General features: G+C 41.5%; 1 protein-coding gene across 1 annotated transcript; it reads right to left on the reverse strand.

Moving 5' to 3' along the window:
• Positions 1-3,787: 3,787 nt before the first annotated feature.
• Positions 3,788-16,817, reverse strand: LOC135492921 (troponin I-like). Its single transcript, XM_064779660.1, has 15 exons — positions 16,764-16,817; positions 14,961-15,074; positions 14,090-14,596; positions 13,465-13,530; positions 12,815-13,051; positions 11,825-11,839; positions 11,153-11,218; positions 9,887-9,916; positions 8,635-8,730; positions 7,405-7,525; positions 6,950-7,050; positions 6,631-6,674; positions 6,337-6,378; positions 5,932-6,043; positions 3,788-5,788 (listed from the first exon to the last, which is right to left on the reverse strand). The coding sequence occupies exons 3-15, from the start codon at positions 14,522-14,524 to the stop codon at positions 5,711-5,713; spliced, it is 1,443 nt and encodes a 480-aa protein (XP_064635730.1). The 5' UTR covers positions 14,525-14,596; positions 14,961-15,074; positions 16,764-16,817; the 3' UTR covers positions 3,788-5,710.
• Positions 16,818-17,502: the final 685 nt, after the last annotated feature.

Consider the following 17,502-nt stretch of genomic DNA (forward strand, 5'->3'; position numbering starts at 1 on the left):
CGGCGGACAATCGGGGCATCGATCATCTTCGCTTTACACCGACTTGAACCCATAAAATCGTCCTCTGGAACGTGTTTTGTCTCGGGAGAAAGGTTTGCAGGCGATATGTTCCGGAACGTCACTATCAGTAGAATATATCGCCGACGCTTATGACACCCGCATAGTGCGACTACCCCAATGGGATATATTCGTCGGAACATCCAACTATGTCGTGGGCGGTAGCGGAAAGGGAACATCTTTCCTAATCCCTAGAGGTATCCAATAAATCACAACCGGTGAGCGTCGTATTAATTTATAGCCTAAAGAAATACTGGTGATGGGCAATTTTAGGAGTCTGTCCCGCCCATACCTGCTATACCCTCCCAAAGCGCTGGCGATGTTAACGCGCAAATACGTAGGCTTTCCGAACGTCCCCAAGAGCAACACGTCTTGAAACAACTATGCAGGAATGTATATCGGCTACTGAGAGCTAGTGAAAATGTAGGTATGATATTTCGCCATTTCTATTCAGTTATGTCCTAACATCACAAGTAGATCGGGGACGAGGATGTGGCGATGCATTGCATGTGAAAACGTCGTCCTCTCAAAGACATGTCCAAATGTCACAACCGTAAGTCGTCCAGGGACAAGGACGGTGAGCATAACTTCACGACTAAGTAGTCAATGGAATAGAATGGTAATGTATAGGATGTCCTTTCGAAAGCATGTCCAAATGTCACAATTTAGTCGTCCAGGGACAAGGATGGTCCCTCTGAGGCATCTCCATACGTCAGAACCAATGCAATATACAAAATACTCTATATCACATCATGTCAAAAAGTCACTACCGAGACGTCCAAGGAATAAGATTGCGGGGTTCGGGAAAAGTAGTTTACTCTGAGACATGTCCAAACGTCACAGCCAAGTCATCCAGGGACTACGATCACCGGGTATATTGGAAACATTGTCCACTCAGACATATCCAAACGTCACAAACGATTTGTCCAGGAAATAGGGTGGTATGTCATAGGGGAACACTGTCCTCTCTCTTGTATGTACTAACATTACGACAAATCTCGTGAAGGGACAAGGATGGCGATGTACGTAAAGAGGAACCATTGTCCCTGTAGCACATCCTAACGTCACCAGGTGGAACAGAGACAAGGATGCAATCAAATCATCCAGGAAAGCGTCTGGATGACGATGAACAGGGAAATGTTGTCCTCTCACGTTACAACGAATTCGCCCACGGCCCATGATGATTGTGTATAGGAGAACCACTGTCCCGTCTGAGACATGTCCTGGTGTAACGTATTCGTCCTGGACAAAGATTGTGCGCTTGTCCTAGCGCCACAACTAAGTCGTCTTTGTAATTCGAATGGTGATGTATATGGGAATCGTGGTCCTCCATGAAACATGTCCAAATGTCACAACCGATTCGTCCAGGAGCTAAGATGGCGATGTATGGGACGGACATTGTCCTCTCAGAGGCACGTCCAACTGTACAACCAAATCGTCCTGGGACTAGGGGAAAACGTCACAATCAAGATGTACAGGGTCTACGATGGCAGTGTAAACTATGAACATTGTCCTCTCTGAGTCATGTCCAAACCTCATAACTAACTCGTCCAGGGACACGGATGACGATTGATTGGGGGAAAGATTGTTAGTTGTGCATAATCAAAGCGTCTGCGTGTCATTGAGAAAGGCAGGTAATCCTGCTTTCTGCTCTCTGCCCAGGAGTAAATGCGATCATAGCTTGCTGAGACGTACAGGCCTAAGGTCGCAATCGAACCATCCAGGGACAACGATGGTGGTGAAAGGAGAAACTTTGTCTTCTCTGATGCCGCAAACAGGTGGTCCAGGGACAATCCTGATGATGTTATCTCTAGAGCACAACCAAGTCTTCCAGGGCCTATAGGATGACAAGGCACAGGGTAACATTGTATTCACAGAGGCATGTCAAAACGGCACAACCGATTCATTAACGGCCTGAAAAGACGGTGTATATGGGAAACAGTGTCCCCTGGCAGTCATGTCGTAACGTCACAACTAGGCCGTCCAGGGACAAGGACGATAATGTAATAGGACACAATTTCCTCTCCGTTGCATGCCTAAATGTCACACAAATATTCGTCCAGGACCTGATGACGGTTTAAGGGGAAAAACTTGTCCTATCTGAGACATGTCCTAACGTTAGAATCAAGTCGTCTAGGGACAAGGCCAGATGATGAGGTATGGCGCCAAATTGTCCTCTCCGAGACATGTCCTCGTGTTAAAATTCGTCAAGAGCTTATAATGACGGTGTATATGGGGACCATTGTCCTATCTGAGACATGTCCTAACATTATAACCAAGTCGTCCAGGGACTAGAATGGCGGGGTATAGGGGAAATGTAGTCTTCTCTACGATATGTCCTAACGTCACAACCGATTCTTCGAAGGAATAGGGCGAGACATGTCCAAATGTCACAGCTAAGCAGGGACTATAATGGCGGTGTGTAGGGGATACACTGTCCCTGTGAGACAATTCCTAACGGCACAACTGTAGGTCGTCCAGGAGGGACTAGGATGGTAACGTGTAATAGGGTGTATAGGGGAAATATTGTCCTCCCTGCAAAATGATAAAATTTTATGTCCTAACGTCACAACCGATTCTTCGAAGGAATAGGGCGAGACATGTCCAAATGTCACAGCTGAGCAGGGACTATAATGGCGGTGTGTCGGGGATACACTGTCCCTGTGAGACAATTCCTAACGGCACAACTGTAGGTCGTCCAGGAGGGACTAGGATGGTAACGTGTAATAGGGAAACTCTTTCTCTCCGAGACATGTCCAAATGTCACACCAATTCGTCCAGAGACTAGAATGGCAATGCATAGGGGGAACACTGCCCTCTCTGAGATACGTCCGAATCTCACAAGGAAGTCGCCAAGAGAATACAATGAGGATGGAAGGCGAAAAAGTGTCCTCCGAGGCCTGTTTTTATCGTCACAACCAAGTCGATCAAGGACAAGGATAGCGATGGAAACAACCACGTCGTTCAGGGACTAGGCGGAAGGGCGATGGATGGGGCAACATTGTCTTCGATGAGACATTCCAAACGTCACATCCAAGTCGTACAGGGGCGAGAATGTTGATGTACAGGGGAAACGTAGTCCACTATACGATATATCCTAACACCACAACCAATCCGTCCAAGGAATAGGATGGTAATGTATTGGGGAACAGTCATCCAGGATGGGCTGATCGTGTATAGGGGAAACATTGTCCTCTCGGCGGAATGATGAAATGTCACAGCCAATTCGTCCAGGGACTTGGAAGATGGTGTATAGGGGAAATATTGTCCTCCCTGCAAAATGATAAAATTTTATGTCACATCCACGTATTCAGGGAATTCAAGGATTTGGAGGAGAGTGAACAGGGGATGGTGTATAAGGGAAATAATGTCCTCTCAGCGGAATGATCAAATGTCACAACCAAGTCATTCAGGGATTTGGATGATGGTGTGTAGGGGGATGGTGTATAAGGGAAATAATGCCCTCTCGGCAGAATGATCAAATATCACAACCAAGTCATTCAGGGACTTGGATGATGGTGTGTAGGGGGATGGTGTATAAGGGAAATAATGTCCTCTCGGCAGAATGATAAAATGTCATAAGCAAGTTATTCAGGGACTTGGATGATGGTGTATAAGGGAAATTATGTCCTCTTAGAACAAGTCCAAAGCTCACAACCAATTCGCCCAGGGAGAAGGATGACGGCGTGTAGGCTTTGCATAGACTTGACACAGAATTGAAAAAGACGTGTTTTGCCCAATTGTCTGCATTACTTTTATTCACATAAATGCAAACTGTGGGGAATTAGAAAGATACACAGTGTCTCATATACTTGGAGAAGTTTCCGCAGATGTCAGCCCAAATGCAATTGACTTCATGATGTTTCCATTATCAATTCTTCAATTATACACAAAAACATGGTTCCACTTTTACGCACGGTTGTTCTATTATCATGATTATACAAAAACTAAATCTAGAGTTTGATTAGTCATAAATTCAGGGCATTCATCGAGTGATACACATAGTTGGGTTAGCTGATTCCCTTAACTGCAGCACTCACAGTCAACCAAATCAAGGGTGACAGTTGGCGAAACAGAAAATCGCCCTGCCCACTGGTCAACAAGAGTAAACTCACAACTCAGTCAAAGGATTTTTCTGTCACTCCACTTGTTACCTTCCATTCAGTTGTCAGTATGCGCTGTACTATAACATCAGTTTCTACAATACTTAAGGACTTGCAGAGGACAACTTTGAACAAGTCTAGAGCTTCTTGGATGACCACTAGACTTGCTGAAGTTTCCCTGCCAAGCTGACTAATTACCACAGTGCACAAGCATACAAAGCTATATCTTGCATGGATATAGAGATATTCATTGCAAAAAGGTACCATTCTACTCTTGACTTTTTTGTGAGGTGTGTGTGTTGACAAAAGAAAACCTGTCACTTCCAATAGCTTGTTCTTGGTTCACTCCTGTTGAACGTAGTATTCATTATATAGCATTGTATGCTTTCCACTGCGAATACACTAATGTAATTCCATAAATAGGCCTAGAAATAACATACATCGACATTGACTAGCTATTGGTGGCAATCCACATGTTATGAAAAGCCAGAGATCGTCATCTGCAAGAATGACAGATTCTTAACACAAGTTACCATGGTTACATTCATAAATACGATAGACAAAATGATATGCTGAAGCATTGTGGGTACCATGACATCGCATCCTTGATGGACGCTGCCAAGTAAAATAATAATAATAACGAACTAATATTTTGAGACAAAATTATAAACAAGCTGGTGTCTCACATATAAATAAGGCAACTGGTTTCCTAATGAAAGCGTCAGTCCACAGACTCAAGTTAATAATTACAGGTTTATACAGAGACAAGGCATGAACACTGCAACCAGTATCGCAGATACAATTTAACACCATTCTATACAATAATGAATTTGACAGGTATACCGGCACATTTAGGCTAAAATTTCACTACTTTCCAAGACACTAAATGATGTTGCCAGAATTGACAAGTGATTTATGCCCTGAATTTAGTCATCAGTATCACGGTTCGGGGCAGATTTTGTTGTGTTTTTTCAACCTTGAGATTCAAATGTACAAACTGTTTTGAATAAGAAATTTAAAAAAAATGACCATGTCATGAAAATTCTAAAACTTCCTATCATTTTAGTGCAGATTCCTGGAGTGAGCAAAGTTTTTATCAAAGATGATGTGTTTAACCTGTAGGGAACCCTGTCATTGAGCCCTAAGGAGGAGGATAGGACTCTCTGAGGGGTTCCAACTACATGACATCACTAACAAGTTTGGGAGTTGCTAATGCAGTGATCGAAACAGAGAAACTTCATAGAAGTGATGGAGAACGAAAACTTCGCCGTTTGCCTCTTTAGATGAAAAGAGGCTAAATCAGGGCTGCCAGGAACGGAAGACTAAAGGCAATAGAGTCTATTGTTATTTTACTGACAGAGACCTTGTCCTCTAATGCATTAGATAGTAGATCCACACCATAGGTTTACTCTGTGAATTGGTAATTAGTAACACAGTGTGAACCAGTCTTTAGCTTTAACGTGTGAACCGGTAGTGGATTTTATTCTATGATAGTTTTTAGAGTTTTCATCACATGAGTTGAGACTATGTTAGACAGCATCACATGTCGTTTATTCTGCGTCGGCCTCGACTTCTTCTTCTGCTGGCGGTGCATCCTTCTTCTCATCACGCCAGTCGGGAGTCTTCGGCTGCAAAAGATGGAGAGTTGTATCAGCATATACATGTATATAATATGCAAAGATCTATCATGAAATGAGTTCCTCTTCTTCAGCACTTTCGTCTTGGAGATGTTTGGAGGCATGTAAATGCTATGCAAAAGATATTAACTCACTGCTGCATCTTTGGGGTCATCTAATTCATATTTGCTCTTTCCTGTTGATTTGAGTCCAGCCCGGAACGACGACGCTCCTTCACCCTCCTTCTTTAGTCCGATCTTGGCCAATCTGAAGGAAACATGCGTGAGATGATTACGTCTTGGGAGGCTTATAACCTGTATTGTGTCAAACAATGACATAGCCTTCGAAAAACAAGGATCTAGACATGCAGTCAGACAAGGAGTGACATTCTGCCAATATGGTTTTCTTCTGTCATGATATTGTATCACAAGATTTAAGTCTTGCCACAAGTGTGTCATACCCTCGAGAAGGTGGCTTACAACATTGATAGTTGCATAGCACTTCCATGGAAAGGGTAAGGGCTTTTACTCGTCACTTTAAAGTGTTTTCATCATACTTACTTGCTTTCTGTCTTTGATACTTTCTTCAATACTGGTTTGACGCTGCAAAGCAGAGCAGAGAAATGATGAAATAAATTTTCATCAAAAGAGCAATGTAGACAAACAGACTGAACTAAGGTCAAACAAAGGCTAGTCCTAGTAAGTCACAAATCCTTGATGGATGCTTAAGGAATTTAATACCAACCCAAGAGGTTCTGGTTGTCTCAAAAATGGAAACTTCAGTTGTCAAAACAAAGCTAATACATAATCCATCCAACTGAAACATTGTTACCAAGATATTTTAGAATAACTTACAATTTTCCCTTGATATCGTTCACTTTTACTGTTAATTCATTGATCTGTAAAGAAAATGATGGGAGATAGAAACATTACTTGTAATGGTTTTGACTTGTACAGAAGAGAAGAACCTCTCTATCAAGGAAACCCTTGAGATTGACATATGCTGTCCTTAATTGAGCAGTGTCCTGATTACAGAGGTCAATTCCAATGGAAATGACCAATTTGGTACCAAATGCAGTGTCCTTTATATAGAGGGTGTCCATGTAGAGGTGTCTACTAAGGGAGGTGCCGCTAATTGTATTTTGCCAAAAATACATCGAAGTGTTCTTCTTACCTCGAAATCTTGTTTTCTTATTTTCAATTCAAATTCGTATTTCTCATCTTCAAGATCGCACATTTTCTTGTGAAACTTTTTAATTTCGTTTTGAAGGCCAGCTGGAAATATAACAGTCTAAAATTAGAGGATGATTCCACAACACCAATCATGAGACATGCAGTCATGCCATGCAAGTGTCTTATCAAGATTGACAGCCAATCAAGTCAATCCATTACAAAGGTATAGCCAAATTTCCAGAGGGGGGTGTCCTTCTCACAGAACTCAAAGGTCTTTCTCAGTCATTTTCAACAGCTTTTCTCTAAAGGGAGGGTCGTTTCCTGAAAGGACAATTTATGAGGCATGCAAGGATGAAGGTAGCACACCACTTAAAGGAATCACCCATCCTCAAAGAAGGAACATAGCCTTGGTTTTCTGGTCATGCACAGACCATGCATAAATTATACGTCAATGACCTTTGTCCAAACTGCCAACATTGAGGGGCGGTAACACAGAGTTAATGTGACGTTCCTTTTCTTCTGCACGTTTTTTAGCCTCCGCACGCATTTCCTCTGCGGCCTTCTCCATGATGATTTGCTGTAAGGAACACGGCCAATCAGAATTTGAGCAATGACATTCTTATTAACAACTAACATGGGAGGACAGTAAAGAAAGGGTGTATTCTTCAAGTAAAAGACAATTTGATAAGAAACATAAACTAAAACTAAAAGTTACTCCTTGTCTCATATGCCTTTTCCGACCGAAAACAAGTGTTACAAGTTCCAAAATGACTTCCATGATAACAACACCAACAATTTTTCCAATCAAGGAGACTAATGCTGCCAAATAGCCGACTTTGACAACATTGCCGGTCCCCATGTAGGCCGGCTTAGTCAGTCATATGTCAGCATCTGCAAGCTAGGCAGGGAAGACAAAATTACTGGCACTGCTCGAAAGTTTAGCCATCTAGTACTTCAACACTCGTTTCACGCAAATTTTTGAAAATACAGGGCATGGAATGGCCTAATGAGACAGAGAGTTCAGGAACTAAACGATACTCAAGAAATTAGCTAAATGGTTAGTATAGATTCATTCCCTCACCCTCCGACAATCCCTCCAGGTTCAATGGCGGCACACGCTCCTCCAATAACCGCTTCTTCTCGTTCATTTTCTCTTCTTGTTCATTCTCTAGATCTTCTACGGCCATGTTGACAATTAGTTTCTGCACACGGCATGCAGGAGGGGAATAACCGAAAGAACATCAAAGAAACAAAAGAAATGAAATTTAAAGAAATAAACATAATTCGCCTCTGACAAATCAAAATGAAAAGAAAAAAGTCAAATCAAAATGAAAATGAAAATGACAAAAGAAAGTGATATTCAACACTCGGACAACTCCATGCCTGGTCTATAATGTCTTAGGCAAGGAGCTTTCTCTCATGTTTTAGTATTGTTCTTCATACAAGGAAAATCAACAGATAACAAATAGGACACCAATGACCCATTTGCTGTTACAGAGCAGATGTGATCAAACACATTCGAAAAACAGTATCTGAGGGAAAATATGTTTGTGCGTCGTAGAATTAAAGGGTATATATCAAAGCCCTTGACTAATGCTGGTCCAGACATACCAGTACCTTTTTTCGTAAGTAGTTGGAATGAATACTTTTCCTTTGAACCGAACTCAACTAGAATATTGTAATTACCTTTAAAAGTCTCTTCTTTTCTGGAGTGAGAGTGAGACCCTTCTTCTTTCCACCCTTCTTCTTTGGGGGAGCCCTGGCAACGGGCTTGGGAGCTGGCTGTGAATGACACAGAAGCAATACAAGATTAATCAATCATAATTACAAGGCTTTAAAAAAGTGATCTGTTGCCTGAATCCATTTTGAATGATATCCAAGTCACTTGGTCTCCAAGATGGACCCGGCTAACCTTGTCTGATTCGCAAGTGCAGTTTAACTGATGAACTTTGTCAAAAAGGTAGAATTAATTATCATGTTGTTTGAAAGTACCATTTAAAGGGAGACTATAGGCAGGAGCCAGGTAGGGTGAATTAAGTTACAAGAAGTCGCCAATAGGGGTCACTCCTATCACACAGTACAGATACATGTAATAGGAGCTATTCCCTGAATTGGAAAAAGTTACTCTGGCTGGAATGGGTTACTGGTAAGAGAATATTCAGTCACACAGAAGTACAACATTGTGTAAGACCTTCTATACTAATACAAACGACAGGGAGAGTGTACAGATTATCACACTTCTATATATATTCACGAGCAAAAACTTGACTATGAGCAACTGCTGTTTCACACTGCGGTATTTTGCCTATATGGTGTCAAATGAAAAGTTGACCTTTTGGCTTGTCATTGGATTCTACAGGGTGGGTCCAAATAGAAAAACAGAACCAAATCATGGTCAGGTTTATCCCTGGGACACCCTGTAGAACTGTTTAATGACTGCAATAAGCAGCAGCAGGGGCTCTTGAAGGTCTTCAATGATGTCAGAACTGTCGCGTGACTGCTGAGCAGCAGCAAGACGTCACATGTGTGATATCTCGGGAAGAAACTCCAAACACTTCACTCACAAGTGCCAGCACACAAGACACAGGACCCTAAGAGGGCCATAGTTATGACAGTGTGTTAGTAAACCCAAGGAAGACATGGTTAGTAATACAGAGAGCTACAGTTTCTGTATAAAGATGAAGTGGGAAAACTCATCAGTGTCAAAAGCAGCTCACTCCCCACATTCTATTGCAAGTGTTAAAGTGAAGAGATATCTGGCACTGTAAACCAGGATATTTTGCGGGTTTCTGAAGCAGGACTCAGTACAGAACGGAAATAAGCTTTCCGAAGTTTTCTCAATCTCAGAATAGCAAGTGGCATGGCAAAAACATTCTGGTTTACAGTACAGTGCGTTTCATCAAACAGACGCCCATTAGGTCATGTGACATGCACTCACCTCAGCAGCTTTCCTCTCCTCTTCTTCACGCTATTATTGGTAGGTAAAATATGACAGTTCAGAATGGTTTTTGAGAAAAAAAAACCCAGTTGATTCACCAGATGTATTCACAGGACCTTGACAGATTACACCAACTTATTTTTCTGAGGACATCGTTTAGATACAAAAAAGCTTATAGGCCCACATGTGGTAGAAATTGAAATAAGTGGCCACTGTGGGAGATCAGAAAAGGATTGTTGTTTATACTGTGTACAGCAGTGTCTCATTGCAATGGCTCTACTCAGCATGGTTTTGTGTGTAAATCAAAAGCTAGGTTTGGATTTCATATTGCCACCACTTATTCCAATGTCCACTCTACAATAATACAAACGGCTGTTCTAATGACATATGCCTCAGCCCTTGAGAACACCAACATGCAAGACCATGATTTCTCTACTGTTTCGCTAGACTTCTTATCATTTGCTCGACATTATCATGCAATTAGGTTCTAGACGCAAAGAATAAACTTAAAGTGCATCTTTCAAGTAAATTTCAAAATCCACACAACCATCAGAAGTTAATCCAGGAGTCATCATTTCCGTTGAGATGGACACCACTAAGCCCTTCCCTTCGAAATAGGAAGTGCAGATTTTTGAATTTCTGACGGCTGTCTGAATTTTCCTATTTGCAGAGATGATACATTTAACTAGAGGCAAAAGCTTCAGCCAAATTAGCACTGAGACAACAATTCTCTTCCTAGACAACATATACTATCTCTCCTTGCTTCACCACTAAAATAACATAATCAACAATGACATCCAAAAACAGCTATCAGCAGAACATGCTGAAGTATATACAGCGATGAAATACCTAATCTATCAGTTAAAGCTAACTGGTGTTTCCTACACATCAGATCAAGATGCCAACAGAGACGCAGTGTTTCAAAACAACATAGCCCTTGGTTAGAAGGCAGTGCCAGGCAGCTTAATTGGAGAAGTTCTCTGTTGCCAACAGTCAACAGATTAGTCATTTTCATAATCTTGCAGCAGTGAGTTTTTTGAATGACTTCAAGTCAAAGCAAGAATTATGAAATTTTGTTGGGTGATGCCATGATTGAGACCCATCAGAGCTGGGTCTTTCAAATCCAACAATCAATATTGTGTGTTTGGTGAAATCATCCTTTGCAACCTCTGTAAATAAGCAGGCCCAGGTGCTGCCCTCTATAAACAAGGAACGGAGTCTTGCCGCAACCAATCCATAACATTCTATTATGAACGTATTGCTAACCTTTCTGCGGCGTTCCTCTTCCTCGCGCCTGCGTTCTTCCTCGCGTTGGCGCTCGGCCTCTTCCTCCTTAAAGATGCATGCAGAATATGATAGGGAAATCAATGATAGAAAGGACAGGTGGAAACGGTCCAAAAACACACAAGAGTAACCTCTCAAAGAACTTGATCATAGAGCACAAGTTCTTCAAGAGGGCAAGGCAAGATAAATAACACACTCAAGAGGTTCAGTTTAGTTTAATAAGTCTTTAAAACAGGATGAGAGGGTAAAGTTACGGCAATATTGGTGACATGGATATTGCCTTAGAGCATGCTGTTCAGGTTTTAATCATGAAAAGCGATTTTCAAAACAACTTTCAATTGGTCGGCCATTTTGTGCAAGCTTTGTCGGCCATTTTGAAATATGAGCAGAATGACTTAGAAGTAGTGTGAAGGGAGGGCAAGAACTGCCACTTGACAGGCACAACAAAGAAATAATAAACACAATGCAAAGGGAAATAACTGAACTGGCTTCATTCCTGGGTTAAATCAAATTTGCATTGTGGCAAGAAGGCATTTTGAGGGAATGTGGGTGAAACAGCTCCATAATTTGCTTATGGAAGCTTAATCACCCATCACTCTCTCCTCCCAGCTCACACATGATAAATGAATTGGAATAAAATGTTCCTGAACTTACCGCCTCTTCCTCTTCCTGCAAGATAGACAAAGGCGAAAAATAAGAGATAATGTCGGCCATTTTGTGTAAACATTGGTGGCCATTATGCACATCTGTTGCGCATTTTGTGCAAACTATTCACTGATAGGAACTGACATCTTGGACCTAAAGCCAAAGGCAGAATATTAGTACTGTTAACCTCAAAATCTTTGCCCCACTTTACTTTCAGAATTTAAAATTTTGAAGAAAAACAAAATTCATGATTTTAAATTTTTGATTACGAAATTTCTTTTCAGTTTTTCAACTTGATTTGAGAAATTTCTGAAAATAAAACACCAGAAAAATTTTGGGGTTTACAGTAAATACGACTTTGAGGGAGCTGATGCAGAGGTATATTTTCATTAATTATTTGCCTGGTTGTGGAAAAGATTTTACTGAAAACTGAATGGCACTATGCCAGAAAGAATGAGTCAGGAATGAACTCTGACAGGAAAGAATTTTTTTAACTGCGTTGGAAGGGATTTGAATCCAAAACCTCTTGGTCAGGAGTTCGACACTCTAAACCACTACCAGTACACCACCATGTGTATGAGGGTTTTTGTTAATTTTAAAGAAAAAAACCTCACAAAATATAACTCTACAGACAAAAATGAGATGAAGAGAAGGAATGAAATGATGAATATCATAAAAACTGATGAAGTGAATGAATAAAGGAAGGAAGGAAGGAAGATTAAATGATTAAGATGACAAGAATTGAAGAAAAGAGAAAGATTAAATCTAACACGATTGATACCAAGAGAAATGAGAAAACTTGAAACGATGGAAGAGAAATATCAAATATGTGTTATTAGAATGAGAGATTAAATGATAACTAGCATCAAACAGATTATGATTACAATAAGAATTGAAGGATCTAAAATACAAAATACACTACAAGAAAGACAGAATTAGACGAGTTGTTAACTTCCACCACAGTTTGGCCGATGGACACCAGGGGGCACTCTGACATACCCGGCGACGGCGCTCCTCTTCTTCTCTCTGTTGTTTTTGTTCCTCTTCACGCTGTCGCTCCCTTTCGCGTTCGGCCTCCGCTGCCGCTTCCCTCTCGCGTTCTTCTTCCTCGTCCATTTCACGTTGGCGTCTACGACGCTCGGCAGCTTCCTCCTGTTCCCGGGCCATGCGATCCTCCTCCTCACGTTCAGCTGCTGCCCTACGTTCTGCAGCTGCAGCCTCCGCAGCTGCTTGAGCCTATCAGGGGAAAGACGTGGACGTCACATGACATATTAGTGTGGGAGTCAAGGTCACTTGCTAATGAGATACATTATGTTAATGAGGGTTTGAAGCGGGATCATTCTCGCGTGAGGCAGTGACTTTTAAAAACGTTCATGAAAAGAAATCATATTGCATTCACCGCAATGACACTTTGAGATATACGATTGGTGACGATATCATATCCTTTGATGGGAGGGGTTACAATAAGGAACACACATCTTACATGAAATATTTGCATACAAGTTGACAATTGATGGTGATGGATAGGTTTTTTTGACAAATTTGGGGTCTATATTTCTTGAAAATGACTGCTGCCTTTAGCTTGATAATTTTGTCAGCTGAAGACAAAGAGTGAAATGTTGTCTTATATATTTTAGCAGTGGCAGTACCTCAGCATCATCATCATCATCTCCTCCGCGATTCCTTCTCCTCCTGCGATATGAGCTAGATGTATCCTGCAACGGAGAAACACACATGCACGTGATGGGTTCATGGAAAATGCTTGTTAACATTCTTCTCAACAGGTGGTGCCACTACACTTAAACACAATTGCCAGGTTGGTGGCAGATGGTAGACAAGTCAGCCTGCATGTCCTACAATGAGTTGCTTGGTGGTGTGTCTAAGGTTTACAGACAATATGTATTGCATAGAAGCGAGAAACCATCATCCTTGCAAAGAGAAAACATTCATCCCATTTCAAAATGCAGGTACACAGGTCACAAAATGAACCCACACTCTTCAGTGAAAGGGCAACACATTGGAACAGGATGGCAATATAGATTGGGGTAAATCTACAAGAAGAAGTCCATGCGAGATCTATAATTCCACTACTAACATTCAAGAACCTGCATGCAGTTAATTTAGGACTACTATCACTAAAAACAAAGGGAACATTGACACTGACAATCACGATCCCTCTCCGCAGTTGACTATGAATTCCAAGGTTCAGATTGAGAAGTTTCCTAGTACGAAGGCAACACTGACCTCCACAACCTTATTTCTCTCCAAACCTACCTCAGCCCGTAACTCCGCCTGAACTTCTGCTGATTTTTCACTCACAACAACTTCTGATTTGTCGAAATTGTCCGCGTCTGACCTTTTACGGAGAGTAATTGAAACACTAGAAACACGTCTTGTGGGAATTTCATCGTTCTGAACAGCAGAGTCTGTTTCGTCCATTGGCATGCTGAAGCGACTAGATCTTAATCCTAACTTTGGCCGCATTGACGTAATATTGCCGTTTGTTTCCGATTGCTTTGAGACTGGTTCTTCAACTTTTGATTCTGATATTTCCTTCACTTCCTCTCTTGGAACTTGCTTGGTTTCTACCTTCAAAGATGTGACATTGTCTTCTGATTGTGCTGGAGTTGTAGCCAAGGATGTGACATTGACCTCTGATTCTGCACCCTCTTTTTTATTGTTTGTCGCGAGGGCCTCGTTTTCATACATATCACTGTATCTGCGACGCCAGTTTGATCGCGGACGGAATGCCGATTGCACACTGGGGGCTGAGCTAGATTCCTGGAAGAGTATGGGAAGCATGCAATATGCTGGCAAATAAAGACGGGCAACATGCTACATGCAAGATAGAAACTACACATCTGGACAGAATAGCTGGGTCACAAAGAGCCCACCAGGTTATGTGAACTTGGGCATTCCTTCTGTCTAGCCACATCCAGAGTAGATGGATTTCTACTCCGGATAACAGTGCAAGGGTCATTTTGAACAGATGGGTTGTGCAGTAGATAATATAAGGAAGAATTTCTAACATCTTTCTTATCCTGAACTAATTCCAGCTTCAATTACCGGGACATAGAATCTAAGGACGAGTCGACGAGGGGTCGAGTGATTTTTGGTGTATATGTGAGAGTTCTATAGCTTTTACCTCAGAATTGTTGTTTACTTCAGTTGAATTGTCAACTTCTCGACTTCGTTGCCGACGGAATCGGTTTGTTGAAAGGTCTGTAGTAGTGGGATTTGTAGTTGAAGTAGGTTGATCCTGCAATCACATGCAACATGCAAGAGGGAGGTAATAACATGCAAAATGAATTTCAACCAAAAGGGAATGATAGAATGAAATAAGAAGAAACTTGTTGCTAGGTTCATGGTGGAGACCCTCCATGTAGAATGTGAACAGTGACGGTGCCAAAAAATACTATTAAACTGGAATTTTTTTCCTCATTAAAATTCTCTCCTTTTTTGGGGGGAGGACTATTTCTGAACCCCAAATCAGACTTGATGCAATGAGTCTTTCAAGGGTTAAATTTACACCATATGACCATGACTCTTCATCAATGTTTGAAGAAGAAAGGGTTAACCCTGGAGCTGAGAGCATTCTTTTCTATCGTCTCTTTTCAGCAACCAGATCTATTTTTTCCTCCACAGAACTCAGATATTTGACCCATCGACTCCTGTATGGCATCCTCAACAATACTGGTGCATTTCTTAACGACCCACTATCATTAATTGGCTGTTATGCAATGGTGGTTAAAAATATCCAAGACTGGAAAAAACACCATTCAAACTGATATCGTCCGAATGATGTGAACGCATTTTGTGATGTCATATGGCCGGCTAGCTATTGGAGTCACCTGTGCTACAAAATGTAGTGCTCTCAAAAGACAGTGCTGAAACAATAAAGACAATCCCAGCACCGACACAAAACATTGCGACAAAGATCTTTAAACATTTAAGAGCAACGCAAACGCGAGATCTATGCTGCTGCAACCTGCAATGATCATCGCATAAGACACTCATGTCACTCCAGTGATATGAGGGTTTGATATTTCATTCATTGAAGAGTTAACAGTAGGCCTACAGTGCCATGCAATTTAAGGGGGGCTGTTGGATGACAATAAACATCACTTTGCAAAATTGGTATTTACACCAAACAACTTCCTGAAAGTTCTGACCTCTCATTCTTGCTCATTCTAGCACAAGAGAAACGTCATAAAATGCAACGGTGAGAGACACACAGACGGGACACAAACGGGGACAGAGCATTGATGACAACTGACATGACCAGGTGGTGCTACCTCGCTGTTATCTGTGGTGTCTTCAGTGTCGCGGTTGCGACGACGGCGGTAGGATGATGTCGTGCTCTGAAAATTTACCAGATATGGCGTCACATGTGCACTCCATAAGGAGAATAAATGGGCGGACATTTCCATGAGGATTCTCCAGGGAATTAAAATATGAGGTATTTAATGGGTGATATAACTAGACTGTAACTAATGACAAAGTTAGTACTTTAGTTATCATACCACTAATGTACACTATGATTGAATGGAAATTAATGATGAAGGGGGATTGAATAAGACTAACTACTTGTGCTAAATGCAATGACCAACATAATTTTAGGAACCTTGACTGGCAAGTGATGATACCGGTACACGAAATTGATTAATGATGAAATAACACATTCACATATATGTTTTTAGCAATAATGGAATGGCTCGACAGTGCCAATGCGACATCTAGATTGGTCCCAATTATCTGGCAAATGGTCGCTCAATAAGGTCTTGACCGTTTGAGAAGTGGGCAATCATGTGAGACATCCCAAAAGGCAATATCTCTTGTGCCACAAACCATCTTTCAGAGGATCAGAAACCAATCTATCTGCCGACCAGACAGCGTTCTACATTGCTCCACCTAGTGGCAGGACAGCAAAGCCTGGGCATGCATTTACCTCATCATTGTCTTCGGCATTATCTCGATTGCGTCTCCTACGCCTGTACGAGCTGGAGTCCTGCGGGGGGCATATCAAAGCGGAATATTAGGCCAGATACACCAAGGGGGAGCAGACATAGCAAAAGCTTAATGGAGGGCTATTACACTTAATTGTGATGCGTCATGCAACACCGACGGAATTGGTTAACCAAAACATATCATGGGAAGTATTTTTATGCTACAAAGTGTCATGATGGTGATGATGTTCAAGCATGATAGTCAGTCAGATGGTTGAACTGGGGATGAGACTGACCTAGTAAAAGAAATTGTCATACCATCGATGTATGTTGATGATACATTTTAGCCCAATGGAAATGATATGTTTTAGTATGTAAAGGCATAGCCAAAGGGGGTCAGGGATGCAAACAACCGCCGTTCATGGAAAAATCGTTTAAATTGACTGAGAAAAGCCCTTCAGTTTTTCCTGTCAAACAACCCCCCCTGGAAATTCTTAATGATGAAGCGGTATGATTGAAGAGTAAGAAAAGTTTATACATACGTCATCGCTGTAATGAGAAGAAAGAAGGAATAATTAGTTTTGCTGTTGAGTGTTATGTCTTCATGAAACCATTGTATGAAATGTACGCAAATGACATACACTTTATGAAAGTGAAACAGATGTAACTTTAGCAAGAAATTGTTCCAAGTTGTATCATAATAACAAGTGGTTGACAAGAGCAGTCTCACTGAGAATGTAT

The sequence above is a fragment of the Lineus longissimus genome, chromosome 8, assembly GCF_910592395.1.
Source record: "Lineus longissimus chromosome 8, tnLinLong1.2, whole genome shotgun sequence".
Lineage (NCBI taxonomy): Eukaryota > Metazoa > Nemertea > Pilidiophora > Heteronemertea > Lineidae > Lineus > Lineus longissimus.

Coding starts and splice junctions, on each gene's coding strand:
- LOC135492921 (XM_064779660.1), bottom strand. CDS start 14,524: ATGTATGAAAACGAGGCCCTCGCGACAAACAATAAAAAAGAGGGTGCA. Junction 8,731..9,886: donor AGGAGAGGAAAGCTGCTGAG/GTGAGTGCATGT, acceptor TGTCATTCACAG/CCAGCTCCCAAGCCCGTTGC. Junction 5,789..5,931: donor ATGACCCCAAAGATGCAGCA/GTGAGTTAATAT, acceptor CATCTTTTGCAG/CCGAAGACTCCCGACTGGCG.